Genomic DNA, 17,449 nt, shown 5'->3' with positions numbered 1-17,449 from the left:
CGTTTAGCTTCGCCGGTGCGCGGGGACCGAGGGTCGCGCCACCGCACACGAAGCCCGCGGGGCCTCCGTGCGGTCCGAAGAGACCGCCCAGAGACGCGAGACCAAGGAGCCGCGGGCCCTGACGTTCAGACCCGGAAGGTCCCGCCCGCCGTGGTGGGATGAAAGGCAGGGCGGTCCCCTGGCCCACCCTCCCGGCGCGGGGCCCGGCGCCGGGGAAACCAGGGAAGGCGAGGCTGCCTTCCTCGCCCGCGATCAGTAACGGAGGCGTAGCCCGCTCGTCGGTTTAAATGTTTCGTAGATGCTGCAGGGCGTGAGGTGTTTGCGGAGCGTTTCTAGCGTTTGTGTTTTTCTTTTTTTTTTATTATTTTTTTTGAGTCGGAGCCTCGCCCCGGCTGGAGTGCCTCGACCTGCCGGGCTCCGTTGTGTGTGTTCCTGTCAATGGACCCCTTGCAGGAGCGCGGGCCGCGACAGCTGCTCGAGCTGGGAGAGCGCTGCCTCGCCGAGGCCACCAGGTGGCCGGAGGGAAGCTGGCGGTGCGGGGAGCCGTCCATCGTGTGCTCAGAGGGGGTCCTGAGCGCCCCGCTGTTCACCTCCCCTCCGGAGGAGCAAGGGGCCCCTCGCCCTGGCGCGGCCCCGCCGGGCGCCGTGAGCTCACCACACTGACAGTCGTTGTTACAAATCACTGTAATTCATGTGAAAGGAGGAGGGTCGGTGATCTTACGTTCTGCCCGTGCTTTTTTTCCTATTGATATTTTTATTCGGAGCTACTGGAGAAGCCTCAGGGGCATGCAGTTTTCATGGTGGTCAGCGCTGCCAAAATGCGAGGCTGGTGTGGAAGAGAGTCTGAGGCAAGAAAAAGGCAAAAAAAAAAAAAAAAGAAGAAAAAAAGAAACCCCTTGCATTTTTTTACTTTCTTAAATAAAAGTGATAGAATAAATTCAACATTATGAAGCCTAAATTAGTATTAGAGCTTCAACTCAGGAGTGCACTCCTGCAAAGAGAGTTCAGGCAGAATAATACTGTATAATTGATCAAGGCAACACCTCCCAAGATGGGGTTCTCATTCTAGCGTCTTCCTTCTGCTATTACATCGGGTGGAAAGAGCTGCTGGACCTTTGAGAAGGCAGCAGCTTTCACACCAGGTCTGAACTCGAATTTTTGCTGAAGAGAGTATACTCTTTGGGGGAAAACATGCAGGATTGTTGGAGGTATTCTGATTTTTTTCCCTGTACTTTCTGTCCACATGTCCCTCCTCACACTCCTCTGAGAGGCAAGCTCTGAAGAATTCTTGATGTGTTTCAAGGCATCATATTTTAAGACTCTTACCCTGTACCTATTTGGCTATTTTTTTTTTTTATCTCGTTGACTAAATAGTGGGTTTACTGAAACTTAGAGTAGATCATTCTGTAATCACTGTAGTAGATGTCTCTTGAACGAACTGTGATTGTACATCTCCTCTCTTAAAAGATTATCTTCCTCAAAAGAGTTTCCATCAGAAAGTAAATTTTAGTCCCTTCTCTCTCCTTTCTTCATCTTTCTAATTTTTTGTTTACCTCCTCTTTAATTTTTGAACTGTTAGCGTCAATGTAACTAAAAAGAATGAATTTTTAAGCTGACATATATGTGTATGTGGACTACATACATATACATGTATGCAAACACATATATATACACACATATTTTTAATCTCTTAGGCATTTGAACTGGAATGAGATTGAAATTATGCACTTCATAAATTTTGTCCTGGTCAAGCTTATTTCCAAAAGTAGAGATGTAATAAGGGGAAAAAAGGAAAGAGAAGAGAGAGAACAGATGATAGATAAATAGAGAAATGGATGGATGGATGGAGAGATGAATGAATGGACAGACGGACGGACCCTCCAACCAAGTTAGCAGCTGAGCATGAGATAGCAAAAAGCTAGCAACAGGCTGCCTCAGTTCGCTTTGGGAGCTAAGGTAAATGAGACAGCAGTGAGGAATTCTGTGTTTGCGTGCTGTAGTGGCTAAAGGCAAGATGGCAGTCTGGTAGAGTGTTACAAGATGTCAAGCCAAGCCGAGTCACCATGTCTTTCTGCCAACAGAACCCTGACATGGAAGTGGATGAGAACGGGACCCTGGACCTCAGCATGAACAAGCAGAGGCCACGAGACAGCTGCTGCCCCATTCTGACCCCCCTGGAGCCCATGTCCCCCCAGCAGCAGGCTGTGATGAACAACCGGTGTTTCCAGCTGGGCGAGGGGGACTGCTGGGACTTGCCCGTAGACTACACCAAAATGAAGCCCCGGAGGGTAGACGAGGACGAGTCCAAAGAGATTACTGTATGTCCTTTTCATGGAAACCTGCCTGTGTTGACTGCGAGACTTTAAAATTGGGCCTCAGCTGAAAGAAAAGGCCATTTGCACGTATCTTAAGAGAAAACATGTTTTCTCTTTACATATGACCTTCAGCTGAGGGTGACTTAGAAGGCAGTTCTTGTTGACCCGGAAGAAATTGATGACTAACACTGATTTGAGTGAATCAAACAACCAGTTCTTTTAAATGATAAATTTTATTTCCTGACAAATATGTTTTGTTGCAAATTATTTCTCTAAGAAAATGTATAAACAGCATACCAGTTCATTTTTTCCGGGTCAGCTGTTGACACAATACCGGGTTTTCCTTGCAGGTAGAGACTTATAATGAGAGTCTTAGATGCTTAAACGGTTACCTAGGTGCTATTAATTAATTAGCTTCTTAAGGCTAAGGACAGCGTCTCTTTTCTGAGAAACTTAGAATATTCAGAAGAATTTACTCAAGCTTTGTAGAAATTATTTTAGTGCAATCGCCTAAATCTTTGTTTATGACAATATAACTTACAACATCTATATCAAGAACCTATTTTTGACATAGTCACAATTTGCAAATTCAGGTTATTGAAATAGATATAATATCCCTTAGGTTTTGAAAATAAATGAAGAAAAATGTTTTCTTTGTGTACTGACTTTAAAATGTTCAATTCTGAAAATTATGACATGTCCTTTATTCACTGCAAAATGAAAAAAATAAGTACAATAAAGAGATCACTATCAAATCAATAGTATTTGATAAGAAAGTGTAAAAAGAAACATTAGCCCCATGTAGAAACAGGCAGAGAGGGCACCTGGTTATAAGCCTCTATTCTCCTTTTTCTTCAAAGTGCTTTCCGTCTCCAGGCTTTGTAAAAAAAAAAAAAAAAGAATCAAATCTGTGTGATAAGTAAATTTCTATGTATTTTTTTCTCTCCTGAAGTGTTGAATCATTACTACCAAATAAGGCATGATAGTTGAATCTCTGAATCTATTTTAATTAAGATTAAGTCCTCATAAAACGACACAAGTGTTTTTATCCTATAGACTGTTGGGGAAGTAAAACCTTCCCAAGTATCAGAAACTTAGGAAACACATTTGCTGAACATTGCCATCTATAGGAATGTCTCGGTTACTGCAATTGGACGCAACCAAGAAAAGAAATGCTGCATAAGAATAATTTAAACTGCATTCATCAAAACTGGTGTTCCATTGCCTTGAGTCTTAAAAGCACATACTTGTGAAATACTTACCAATGGAGGGTAAAACCTCACCTCTAAAATATGTTTAGGTACAGTGTTGAGTCTTGGCAGAGTTGGATGAAACACTGCCTAGGACCGCAGCATACACACCAACAGGTATTTACTGAATGCTGAACAAGGAAGACCACATTAAAAGTAGTCTCTGGCCATCAGACTATATGTGCCCCTGCTATGAGCATGGCCGCAGTCAATGAATACTGACTAAGTGCCCTGACTACTGACAGCTGACAATCACTGTAATTTAGAGCAATTGACAAAGAGTTCAGTTTGTGTTATTAGGAGAGGCTGGATCAAGACAAAGATTTATAACAACTTTAAATGTACAGTAGGAAAAGGCGCAAAATGTAGCGGCAACCCGAGAGCCATGAGCCACCTCCTCCTGTCTGTGTGTGGTGTTCCCTGTTATCCGTGTGGCTCTGAAGCTGTGTTTTGCCTGCAGCCAGAAGACTTGGATCCATTCCAGGAGGCTCTGGAAGAAAGAAGGTATCCTGGGGAGGTGACCATCCCAAGTCCCAAACCCAAGTACCCTCAATGCAAGGAGAGCAAAAAGGATTTAATAACGTAAGCATGACGTGAGGTGAAATTACAACACTTCTTAGTTTTCCCATTCTTTGGCTTATTTTTAAAAACCGGATCTGTATCTGCCTTGCCGTTTGAGCATGCGACATTCGCAGCATATAAATGTTTCCAACTGCCGGTTGGGTAGAGTGAGAAGCGAACTGTGTACTTGCTTGTTCTTAATGATGCTCTATTGTATGGGGGCGTCATTTTCATGTAATCCTGTGCATTTTGCAGCTTTTCTTCAGGGTGCTTAAATCCCCTTGCAGACATTGCAGCTAAACTGGAAACAATGAAACTTTTTTTAAAGTTTTTTTTTTTTTTTAACATACTTACTATTTTGGCTGTTTTTGTTTTTGTTTGGTGGCAGATGTCCAACTCCAGGGTGTGATGGGAGTGGTCATGTGACTGGTAATTACGCCTCACATAGAAGGTGTGACTTCATTTTTTTCATGGTGGATTCTGTCTTTTCAATTTATTGTTTTCAGCTTACCTCAACAATGCTGTCAAAGTACAAATGTTGAATTCTGTGTCAACCCTTTAAGTGCTATATGTTGACCTTCAAAAGCATGCTAGTTTATGTGTTGTATAATGTCTTTCATTTTCAAATAAACTACCTAAATTTGCAAAATTCTTCTTAAGCATTTAACCAAAGATCAAAAAATTCTTATTAAAAATGCTTATTAACAGAAATGTTTTCTTAAATTTACATTTGAACTTATTCAGAGCTAATTATACAAAAAATTCAATATACAGCACTTACCCATTGCTTTTCTGCATTAAACTCTTTAATTTCAGTTTGTATGTTGTGTTTGTTCGGGCGTTACATGCTTAGCAGTTGACTGACCTGACTGTCCCGGCCTGTCTTACAGTCTGTCTGGCTGCCCACTGGCGGACAAAAGCATTCGAAGTATGCTGGCCACCAGTTCCCAAGAACTCAAGTAAGATTTAATGCAAATAATTATCTTTTAAAAATCTATTCACTCAGTAGTTCACAAAAAATGATGTGTCATTTGAAAAGAAAAATGTCTTTTTAAAAAATGACCTGTGCACGTCAGTGTCTAGATTTAGCACATGTGATCAGGTCCTCGAGCTCTTCGTCACTTTTCCAGACCACCCATTCTTCCTTTTTCCCTTATATTTATCTCTAGTGTTTTTATATTGTGTCCTTTTTATCTTGAATTTCCTAAGGTATAAGTATATTATCTTCAGAAAGGTATGCATATGGAAGGGAAATTTTACAGTTACTCAAACTTTTAGGAAATGATTGTAATTTAAAGACTCGAAATTGATTTTTAAGCAAATTAACACAATTATTTAAAATATGGGTACCTAAATAGCACTAATGATAAAATCTACCATGATAATAGCCAACTTCTGAAATACACTGTGGTCTCTCTTGTTCATATTCTGTAGGACAATGGTAGCTCACAGTCAGGCATCTGAATAGTGATGGCATTCAGCTGGACACACATCATTTAAAAGCTTTCCCTCCTCTCCTATATGCCTATACATTTTAAGCATAAATCTGGCAAAATTATGAACCACCTACATCTACACCACCAAGCTAAGATGTTTCTCCTTTACGTATACATCTCTATATTCAGGCCCAGATAGGTTTAAAAAGAAGTTGGCACAAGTTATAGAAAGAATATTAAACCTTCAGCACTCCAGGGAGATCAGACATACAGGGAAAAAGGCACAACCTGAAGACCCCACAGCATGATGACAACAAAGAGTTTCCAAAGTAATTGTTTTGAATTATCTGACAGATTGTATTATTATCTCAAATTGCTCGGCTTCCATTTTGTTTGGAAAAGACCCTGCTATCCATGAAAAGAAAATGCTGTTTCCAAAACGCACATTGGATTCCTTTCTCAACCATCCCTCCCCAACCTAGGCACCCCAGTCCCAGGACAAAAGACCAGGACTATCACGAAGTATAGGATTTTCTTTCACGCCCATGTCATTTCTTACAGGATCTCTGTCCAAGGCCCTAGTGCCATAGATCACCTGCTCATGTTCAGTGACTTCCTGAACTAGCTCTTTCGCCACAAGACTCTTGGAGTTTTCTTCATGGAATGTAAACACCTGGAGGGCTTCCTCTTACATAACACCTTTAAAGTCTGTAGCGTCGTCCAAAGCAGTGCCTAACGGACAAAGTAGCTTTAGAATCTCAAAATGGACAGCATTAGCAGGAACAACTCAACCCAATTTGTCCAGGCATCTTTTTTATGGCTTGAAACCACTTTTCCCTCATGGTCAAAACATGATTAACTGCACTTGGAACTTGGCCAGTACATCAGAGCGTGGCTCCATTCCTTTGAATTTCTTGATGAGGGACACTTTGCAAAAGTTTGGCACATCTCCAGTTCCATGATGCCAGCCATAAACAAGAAAATCGCCTTTGCACAAGTTGTATCTTAGTATCGCTTCTATCTTGTTAGTGTCTCAGAACCCTCAAAGACTGGTGGGTTTAGTTGTCGATGGCGTACATCCCTTAACCTTGGCCTTGGAAGTTTATGTTGATCTGAAATTCCCAAGTACATTTGCAGCTTCTCCAGTGTCAGCACTTTCTTCTTCTCTTACATCATCTTGCAAGATGGCGTGACGGTCCTCACCGTCAGCATCTCCAGATGGAAGCGGTTAGCTCTTCTCTTCTTTCTGGGCAGGGTGGAACGACTCAGCTCTCTCCTGCCCGCCTGGTGCTGGAGACGAGATTGAATCTTCCAGAAGACGGATGCCGTTTTCCTCATTTGGGCCGATCCAAAAGTCACACGTGTTTTTAAACTTATCTTTGCAAAAAGTAAGTCTTATTTTGATTGGACCTTTCTGGAAAATCTAAACTTGACTTATTTTCTGAAATGGTCCATTTCTATTAATGGTCTTCAAAACTACGGATTTCAATGAAACATCTGTTGTTAAAACACACTAATGTTTAAATGACCAATTTTTACTTGATGATATGCCTTTCTAAACTGAAGGAGCCACAAATTATGATTTTTTTAATTTTCCCTTTAATTTGTGATGCCCTCCATCTATCACTTGTTTTATCTGAGTCAGAAAGGTCCTGGGGTGGCTTGCCCAGGCAGAGCGTTAACCGATTCCTTTACAACTTACAACAGCTTTCTTTAGAATAAGTCATGCACGTGCCTTTTATAACAGAATATTATTTATATATCTTAAAAGTTATGGTCAGTTCCCACAACAACAGCATCTTTCTTGATTGAGAACATGAAGTCACACTATTCATTGTACGATGCAATTCTTTCCACTCATTCATAAAGACATATTAGAAAGTGGGACCCAATTACCTCAAAAAAATGTGTTTCTATTATACATCAACTAACGAATGGAATTTTCTGGAAATCTTCTTCTTGTCATTTCCAACACTGAAGTGTGATAGTTGACCATTAATCATGGACAAGTCAAATTGTGCCAGATAGATTCTGCATCTTGAATCCTCAAAGCACTTAAACTTCCTGAGTTTAAACCTGCTGGATTCTCATCGGGAGCAACAAACATAGGCTATTACTAAAAAGAAATAAGTAATTTTGTGTCTAATTATGTGCAATATGTAAAGTAAAAATGTATTAAAATTTAATGTGTATGTGAATCTTACTCAAACTCTGGAACTATTGTTTTCTGTGGTCCCTAGTCCATTTGTTATAGAAAACATAGGTCAGTGGCTCAGAAGTGAGGTGGGAACCCCAAGGGAAAAGAGGGACAATTCCAGGAGGCAGACAGAAGAGGGTATCCACAGTTCAGAAAGTTCCTGTACCCCTGCACCTTGCAGACCCTTTTGAGTCGATGCCTTGAAGTAGCGTTTCCCATTACACTGTGTACATCTTCCAGAAAAAAACTCACAGGGTGAGGATTCCTTGGCTGTGACATTCGTTGAGGCTATAGACCAAAAGGCAAAAACAAATTAATATGTGCAAACTGAAGTGGTTTTTTTGGTGAGAACTCTGCCTGACATGAGCTCTGATTCTAAAGGGAAGTTTCTTCTCTTAACATTTTATTTGCTAAGATTCCCTGAAAGAAGTAACAGGAAAGAACTTACAAATTATTACACATCGTAGTCAACCTTTTTTTTTTAAGAAGCCATATTCTCCCAACCATCTTTTTCCTACTTCCAGATGTGTGTTCAGTTACAGACGCAGGCATGATGTAGGTGTTTTAGCCGTCCCAGTAGCAAATTTAAGCCAAATCAAAACTGATTTCAATCAGAGGCAATTAGCGCTTAAAATAGGCCAACAAATTGACTTCCATGTATACTTTGGTTGGCCAAATTTAGATTCTTTTTATTATACATACCTTTACCTTGTAACACTGCAAGTCCCTATCGCAGTATAGTTCCTTGCAGGAAGAGGAATGTAGACCACTGGTTAGTCTGTACTTCCTGATGTTTGAACTTTGACTGAACCAACATGGAGGGAGGAAATTTTACTTTGTGGTCCCCTGCCCTGTAGAATGTTCTCATGTATTCTGTATTCTCTAGACAGGTATCCTGGGTATTTTTATCTCAAGCATATGGTAATTTTAGCCACCCATAACAAATCCTTTTTAACTTAATTACATTTATTTTTAAGAAACATAAAGCAATAAAATGTTGAGCATAGGTCTACATGTCACTTTTTGTTCAAGGCTACTGATTTCTAAAATGTCCCAGGGCTTATTTTTCCAGCTATGAATGTAATGCAGACACGGCACGATTATTTACCAGAATCTAATAGCGCTTGGCTCAGCCCACAGCTTTCATTGTCAGGGTGCGGGAGGTTCATCCACTCTGACTGCTCACCGAGTTCTTAGAAATAATCCTCATTTCTATAATCTTTTGCTTTCACAGTTTACAATAGTAAATCCACAAAACTTTGTGAATTACAACTACCCTTAACTCGGGTCTGGTTTCTTTAACAGACAGACATATTTCTTTAGCAGGAGAATGAGTGACCTCTGTGTAAACCCAGCTCCTTGACAACAGAAAGTGGTTGTGAGATTCCGGCTGCTGTATGAGGAGGGGGAGCTTATGCATGATCTTTCACTTCAAAGATGGTTTCCTTCCATAGACAGCCTCGTTTTGGTTAGAAACAGTGTTTTACTCAGAGGCTGACTCAGCTTACCCAAGCTCCTTGGGGCATGTGACCAACTACATGCGCAAACAGGAATGTGTCTGGGTGAGAAGACGGTATTGACGAGGGTTTTCCCAGGTGCCAGTCACTCCCAGTCACACCACCCATGGGGACTCTAGGAAGTCCGGCCTAGACCTCAGCTCTGGTTCCACAGCCTCCCCCACATCCATGGTGGCACCTTCCTGCAATGAAATATTTTGTGCTTGTGAGGTGCTTGACAAGTATGCTGCTTTGTGATCAAGAATTAAAGGTTTACATTAAATTAAGGCTATAACTGTACCTTGCACACACACACACACACACACACACACACACACACACACACAGTTTATTTTTCCATGGTTGGCCATGTGCAGTTTTCTTTCTTTTTTTTTTTTTTGGTGCAAGAATCTCTGTCCCCAGGCTGGAGTGCAGTGGCACACTCACGGCCACCACAGCCTCGATCTGCTGGGCTCAAGTGATCCTTCCACCTCAGCCTTCCAAGTAGCCAAAGCTACAGGCACACACCACCACACCCAGCTAATTTTTTTTTATTTACTGTAGAGACGAGGTCTCCCCAAGTGCCCAGGCTGGTCTCAAACCCCTGGACTCAGGCAATCCTCTTGCCTCTGCATCCCAAAGCGCTGGATGCAGACATGAACCACCACACCCGACAGCGGTTTTCTTATAAACCACACAGGGAGTTAAATGGGGGTCAACCCAGTGCTGGCCAAACTCCTAGTGTTGCATCACATCACAGGTGGAATCTGAACACATTCATTCCTCACAATCAGCAAATACATTTTGAACTTGCACCATCAGGAAACTAGTTGTACCATTTATATTTCAACATCTGTAAAAGATGTATAAAGCTTGCACTACAGCATTTTTTTAAAATACCCTACAAAATGCAGCTCGTTCCTGATATAGTTTTACTTTTTCATAACGAATAGGACCAATTTAAAATAAGTTCAATATAGGAAATACGGTTAAGCATAATTTAGAAAATTTTTAAAATAATGTTTGAGGGTGACTCCAATTATGCATACACAAACACAATCACACACACACACATACACACACACACACACACACACACACACACACACACACACACACACACGAACATTCAAATCAAAGATAAACCAAGTCTGGGCTGCTCAAGTCTTGGTTCCCTGAGTTTTTTGTTCAGGGATAAGCCAGGAAACCCTGTCTTTGCCTTGGTTTCTGACTTGTGCAGTTATGTCGCCATGAGCCCAGGCTTGGAGGACTCCTGCGTTCAGCTGAAGGGCTGCAAGTGGAAAGGAATGCAAGGGCTGGCCCTGACCCCTACTGATGCTGTCCTGAGGGTGTGTTGACTCCCATCCATCCCTGCCAGGAATCCTTCTTTCTGTTTTCTTCTCCCCTGCTGAGGCTGTCCTGAGGATGTACGTTGACTCAGATCCATCCCTGCCATGAGTCTTTCTTTCCGTCATCTTCTCCTCTAGCAATAAGTACACGACCCAGATTATTAAGTGAGAGGTCTAGGTGTTTGTGTTTGGGCTCTTAATTCCTTTTAACAATACACACAAACCAACTCAAAACACAACAGCAACCAAACCTTTAATTTTAATTAATTGTATTAAGGACTCTGTGCTTAACAAAACATAAAGTTTCCTAGCAATATTTGAAATGTAGTTTAGACCTATTTTGTTTGTTTATTTGTTTATGCCTCACTATTATCAGTGTTTTGATGGAGACAATACAAAAATTTACTGAGTAAAAAGTCAGACTTAGGTGAAAAAGGAGATGGAAGTGGCAGGATCTGAGGGTAATGGCCAAGACCCACGGTTTCACATAGATTATTTTGGCAAAACAAAATACAAAGCAGGAGCTTTCTAGTCAGAATGGTGTGTCGTTAATCTCCTCAGTGCCTCAGTTTCCTTATCTGTGAAATGGGACAGTCCTGGTAGCAGGCACATAGCAGACATTCAATAAATATTATTATTATTTTTATTAACAATAACAATGTACATCAATCCCATAGCAGTCTCTACATTGTGTGCCTTATGCAAATATTAACAGGAACTTAACAGAGGGGAATGTGAAAGTTAATATAACATCTACAAAATAATTCCGCATCCATTATGTTTCATGAAGTCACTGAAATGAGAAGAACTTTAATTCAGTCAGAAATCTTTCGAGGTTCCCATTTTGGAAGACTTTACCTCAAGGCCTCTGATTTAAAAAGGCACTGGGAGAATTCCACGTCCAGAATGCCCGGGAAGCTTCCTGGAGCCCCAAGTGAAGCTTTCCGCCAGTCTCGTCTCATTAGGTCCCCATGGTGCCTGTGCACTGCGGGCACATGCTTGAACCTAGGTTTGTTGCTGCTGCTTCGCTTGCACTTGTTGATCCTGGGTGTGGTGTGTGCAGGGGCTGCTTCTAAAATACGCGTTAGGAGGAGCTCCTGGGCCTCCTGTGTTTTGTCATCTCTGTATTCACAGCCCATGGATCTTACAGGAAAGAAGGGCTGATCTGGAAACCCTCTGAGCTCCCTGACGTCCTAGAGAAAAGCTCACCCAGCAGAGGACACCTTCAGGGAAATGAGGAGTTGAACAAAGTTTTATCCATTTATTTCAAAAACATCTAACCACTATCCAGAGATAAGATACAGTTTCTGCCCTCCAGGATCCTAACCTTCATCATCAGGCAGCTATTTAAAGCAGACCCAAAGATGTGCAGATATACACTCGTATATTGAGAGAGATTTCTGGGGTGGTATGGCAGCACAGAGGAGGCCCAGCACGCTGTTGGGACTGGGCTGGTGAAAGGCCCCTGGTCATCAGAGAGGCATGAGCTAGATCCAGGAAGCTGGCGAAGGTGGGCTGACAATGAATGGACGACCCTCCTTTCAAGAGAATTGACATCAGGAGAGCGTAAGCACAGACACCCAGGTCAGAGAGCTCTGAGAACCAAACATGGCCAAAGAACGCAGCTGCAAAAAACGGGAGGGACATGATCCGTGGCACACTGGTGAGGACTGTGGACATCATCCTGCAGTTCCCCAGTGGCAGGGAGCGGAACGGTAAGCAATGGCTTGGAATGGCCAGAACCCAGAGAGTACAGCTGCAGAAGAGAGGCGCCTGGAAGCAGGATGTTCTCCAGGAGACAATGAGAGAGGAGCCTGAGGGAGGACATCTGACAGGGGACCCTGGGGAGGGGCTGGAGGGATCGGGGATCTAGGCAGTTCAGTGAGGGTAGAGGAGTGGGTTGTATTTAAGAGCCATTTGGGAAGTGAAGTAAGGAGCTGTCCTGATTTCTGGTCAGTCACAGGAGCTGAGGCTTAGCCTTTCCTTAGAGAGACCCTGAGGCTCTTTTCCAGGATGCTGGACTTGGTGGTCTGGTGGTCAGGACAGAGGTGATCATCACGGTTCAGTTTGGGCCAACGTTACAAACAATGCCTTCCCCAGGAAACCTCACGAGGTGGTTTTTAAATAGGAAGCTTACACGGGCAGTGTACACTCACGCCGAATGCACTTAAGAGCTTTCTTTTGCTTCATGAAAGATTTGCTAGACTGACTTCCAAGGCCTGTGTTAGAAATATGGTCTTCATCTTCCGCACAAAAATGAAATGTTTAGGTTTTTAGCTTATATTTCATCATTCATTTTCATGAAAACTAAATAATGCTTGATGGATGTAGACAAGATTCCTCAAGCCACAATTAACAAAATGATGAAAGTTTTCTTTAATAGCTTTCTGGACCCTAACCTTCATCATCAGTTGTTGTGGTCAGGCATTTTACCTTAGCAAGTCCCCACTTTAGGAAAATCAGCATACTCTTTACTAAAGAGAGGATGGATTCCATTGGTATTTACATTTTATCTTTAATCTGCCATATTTGCTGGTTTCTCAATTAAGTTAATTTATTTTACCACTTTAACAATTCATACATTAACCCATTAAAAAAGCAGTTTGTACTGGGCACCCTGGCTCACGCCTGTAATCCCAGCAATTTGGGAGGAAGAGGCAGGTTGCCTGATCTCAGAGGTTCAAGGCCAGCTTGAGCAACATGGCAAGACCTTGTGTCTACAATAAATAAAAAAATCAGTTGGGCATGGTGGTGCATGCCTGTGGTTTCACACTTGGAAGGCTGAGGCGAAAAGGATAGCCTGAGCCCAGCAGGCTAAGGCTGCAGTGGTAGTGAGCGTGCCATTGCACTCCAGCCTGGGCAACAGAGTGAGACTCCAACTCAAAAATATAAAAAGCAGTTTGTAAGGACTGTGGCATGGTAGAACTTAGAGATGGCAAGCCCTGAATTCTTCCCAGGGACCGGAGGCTAATTTCTAGCTCTTAATTCAAGTTGGCTTTGTGGGTTTTTTATTGGTGGTGTTGTTGTTTTATTGTGACAAACCTTGGGAACCTTTTGCATCTAGATTAAGGTTGAAGGAAGATTTTTCAGATGAAATACTTAGCATTCTACTTTCTCATTTCAAAATTATGAAACATTAATGCAGGCATCAGAAACTACTGAATGATGTTGCTTACTTTCAAACAAGTAAAAATCATTTGTCATCAAGTCAAATGTAAAATAATAGATCATATAAAAAACTATTTGAAAATAGCTCTTTGAATAAATTGATTTTTTCAACCTCTGGATTCCTTTTTTTAAAAAAACATATATGACATTCTTGAAGCAAGTGAGCAGAAAGAAAAATGTCTGTCCCTTACAATGTTAATTACTGAAGTTTTAAAGTTATTTTAAGTAAGTGTATACAAATACATGTGTTTACTAACAGATAAATAAGTGTCATGAATTTGTACACACACACTTTTTTTTGGTTAGGATTCAAAGCCAGACACATTTTCTTTCATGATATATGTTACGTTGAGCTCTCTTTATATTCACATCTAATTACATTGGCCTCTTCTCATTATTGGGAATTCTGGCCTCATTTCATCTCATTATTGGCGCCTCTGGGGTGGCTCTGGAAGATGGGCTCCCTGAGAGTTCACGGGGTTCCATGTCCATTCCAGACACCAGCTGAAAGTGGGATGAGAAATAAGTCCTCTGTGATAAGAAAGGCTGGCCCCTAGGATGAGGTTACATCTCCCTTAACTGTAAGTTCCAGGTATCAATCTAGTAAACACTTCACTAATTCATAGTTCCCTGGAGCAGCCTGAGTGACACTGGAAATAAAGTAGATCCTCCCCTTGAGAAGTTATTGACAAGGATTTGGGAAGGCATTTTTCCTGGCCATTTTGGGAGGCAGACTCGTTCTCTTCTGGGCTTTTTCTTGGGTAGAACAACTTAGCAGGGCCTCACAGTCCATTTGGTGAGGAAGAGGGGAGAGCTGGGAGGCAGGGACACTCACAAACAGCATCTGCACTTTCAACCTGTCCTTGTGTTTATTCCTAAACATGATGTGGTGCTCTTCCAGGAGTGGCAATTCAGAGAAACCACGTCTCATCTTTTCTTTTGTTGTTTTTGTACGGAAAGAAGTATGTCCCTGGCATGAGTGAATTCCATTTAATTACAGTTTTAAAAGCTCTGGATTCTACGAGTGATTACATTTTCTCTATTCATGAGTGAGAGATGGAGACATCTTGTCTACCTCCAAGGGTGATTATAACAATATAAAGAAATTGGACATTCCACGCTTACCTGATGTTTTAAAAAGAGACTTTCTAGCCAGGCGTGGTGGCTCATGCCTGTAATCCCAACACTTTGGGAAGTGGAAGCAAGAGGATTGCCTGAGCCCAGAGGTTCGAGACCAGGCTAGGCAATTCAGCAAGAACCTTGTATCTATAATAAACAAAAAAGCTAGCCAGATATGGTGACGCATGCCCATGGTTCCAGCTACTTCAAAGGCTGAGGTGGAAGGAGCTCTTGAGCCCAACAGGTTGAGGCTGCAGTAGCCATGAGTGTGCCACTGCACTCCAGTCTGGACAACAGAGTGAGACTCCAACTAAAAAAAAAAAAGGTTTTCTAATAATCAAAAAGAAAATGTTGTTTGGCTATGTGAAATAAGTGCTTGAATAATCCCACAGAACTTTCTGGGGCAATGAAATTGTTCAGTCCTACACAGTAGTCACAGACTAGAAATGAGGCACCTGTGGCTGAGCAACTGAATTCTTGACATATTTCATTTTGTGAATTCAAATTTAAATAGCCACATATCAAGTGGAGGTGCATATTGGGCAGTGCCAAATAAAACCATAGATTTTATTTATAGTGCTCTTTATTTAGTTTTTACCATGTTCTATTAAACATTTAAGGATATTTTATTCCTACAACTGAACAGTTAATGATCTTTTCTTAAGCATCTGAGGCTTTGACATTTTTGTTATACTATTAAGCAGTGGACAAAAAGATTGATAACTTTATATGTATATACAGTTCTCTTTTTTCATTTAAGCATTCTATAGGCAGATTATGTCACCTAAAGGTGACATAAATTTCACAGTGTTACTGTTTTCAGAATAGAAGATGGTGCATGTTTCATGGTACAATAAAAGGAAATCTCACTTTTGGGGACCTCCTCTGGGGCAGCCTTCACTGTGAGTGCGTGCAAAGACTCAATTATGTCATTTTAAAAAGTCACACAACTTTATTTCTTTCATGCATGGACAGAAAATCAAATTTGTTTAATCAGGTGTTATCAAAGTGAGGTCCTAAGGCCACCTTTTTCAGTGTCTAAGTAAACCTGACGTAATTAGCATATACATTGTTAATAATTGGGGCTTTCAAGTTATTGGAAGCCTGTTTTCCACTTGTAGCTTAAATATTTCCCTTTCAAGCTTGCTTATGCCATTAATTAGCCTACCTGCAGAGAAAAGCTTGCAACACGGAGGGAGACTTCGGCAAGTCCCTCATTCCAATTAATTTTTGTGTCTGAATTAGGAGGATGTCATTATCACGTAATTTTACAACTTAGGATACAAATGGGCGATGTGCTTGAGGTGATTTTTAATCTCGGGCCAACCAAGAGAAACTAGGCTAGCCTTGATGCTCACAGGCGTGTGCCTGTGCCAGGGAATACCCCTCCCTGTCTGTCCCATCACTGATGTGTGAGCGGATGGCTCTCTTTCTCAGGGCTCATCCTTCATTTTATCCTCCTGTGGCAAAGTACTGATGGTGTTTATTATATACTTTCATTGGGCTAGGATAAAAAATATGCAAGATATGTAAAATCACCTAATCCTGGCACTCATGTCATTGTAGCTAAGACAGAAAAAAAAAGTAGTATTATTAATCAAGTTAGAATGTTTTTAAATAATATTTTTGGACATACAACTAATATGAGCTCAAAACATTGAGAAAGTAGAAAATGAAATATTTGTGACCTTACCACACTCCCAGGTATGCTTGCATTGTGATGAATCACAATTTATCTATAATCTTGAAACCTGCTTAACATATTGTTATATAATCTTATTTTTAAAGGCTGCATAATATTTCAAGGAGAAAAATGTGTTTGTAGTTCCATCATAAAAAAGAACAGTCCTTTAGCATCAGGAATTCAGGCATTTTGAAGCCTGTATGCTCTGCAAAGACTCTTTCCTTCTCTGTACAGCTAGGACTGTGGTGGTCTCTTCCAGAGCTGAGATGATCATAGGCAGATTGTAGAAGTACAAGCACTTTGTAAAAAGTGTGAATATTTGCTATGGGCATCTAATTTTTTTTAAGCTAGTGACTGTGGTGGTTTTTCTGGGCTGTGGTTCTCACATAGGAACCTGGTCATAGAAGAATAGAAGACTCTGCATAAGTGTCTAGACACAGAGAACAAGCCAGGTCTCTGTCCACCAATGTTTCTGACCTCTAGGGAGACAGCAGATGCAAAATCCCTGCATGCTTAGCAGGCATCAAGAGGTCAGTGGAGGAGGGGCTGGGAGAAGCGCTAGAACGTGAAATTGAGTGGTGAGTAGCAGGTGTCAAATCCCGTGGGGGCTGTGGGTCTTGGCAGGACCTCGAGTGCTGTTCCGGGTATGACAGTGTCTTTTAGGTCACCCAGGCTGCCTTGCAGAAGGCATTCATAGGATGTTTGAAGCAGGAGGCAGGCCAGCTGGGAGTCCTTGGCAGTGGCAGGCTGGAGAAGAAGCCATTACCCAGGCAGGTTAGGAGCAGGGCTGCGGACAAGAAGCAGGCAGATTCTGAGGGCTTCCACAACAGTGTGAACAGAGTTTGGCAGAGGCACTTGGTACAGGGTGTGAATG

At 41.7% G+C, this 17,449-nt stretch overlaps 1 protein-coding gene across 7 annotated transcripts in view; it reads left to right on the top strand.

Annotated features, from left to right (window-relative positions):
* The window catches only part of MYT1L (myelin transcription factor 1 like), a 273,561-nt gene that overhangs the window by 167,438 nt on the left and 88,674 nt on the right, over positions 1 to 17,449 (top strand). For all 7 annotated transcript variants that reach the window (XM_021711724.1, XM_021711729.1, XM_021711728.1 and 4 more), the window contains 3 exons: positions 2,082 to 2,318; positions 4,026 to 4,147; positions 5,017 to 5,085. In XM_021711724.1, coding sequence (XP_021567399.1) covers positions 2,082 to 2,318; positions 4,026 to 4,147; positions 5,017 to 5,085 — 428 coding nt within the window. The remainder of the gene's footprint in view (positions 1 to 2,081; positions 2,319 to 4,025; positions 4,148 to 5,016; positions 5,086 to 17,449) is intronic.

Source organism: Carlito syrichta, unplaced genomic scaffold (assembly GCF_000164805.1).
Source record: "Carlito syrichta isolate Samal-C Ts95f unplaced genomic scaffold, Tarsius_syrichta-2.0.1 Scaffold302535, whole genome shotgun sequence".
Classification (NCBI taxonomy): Eukaryota; Metazoa; Chordata; class Mammalia; order Primates; family Tarsiidae; genus Carlito; species Carlito syrichta.
Note: the sequence above shows the minus strand (reverse complement) of the source record. Positions and strands in the feature narration are given on the sequence as shown.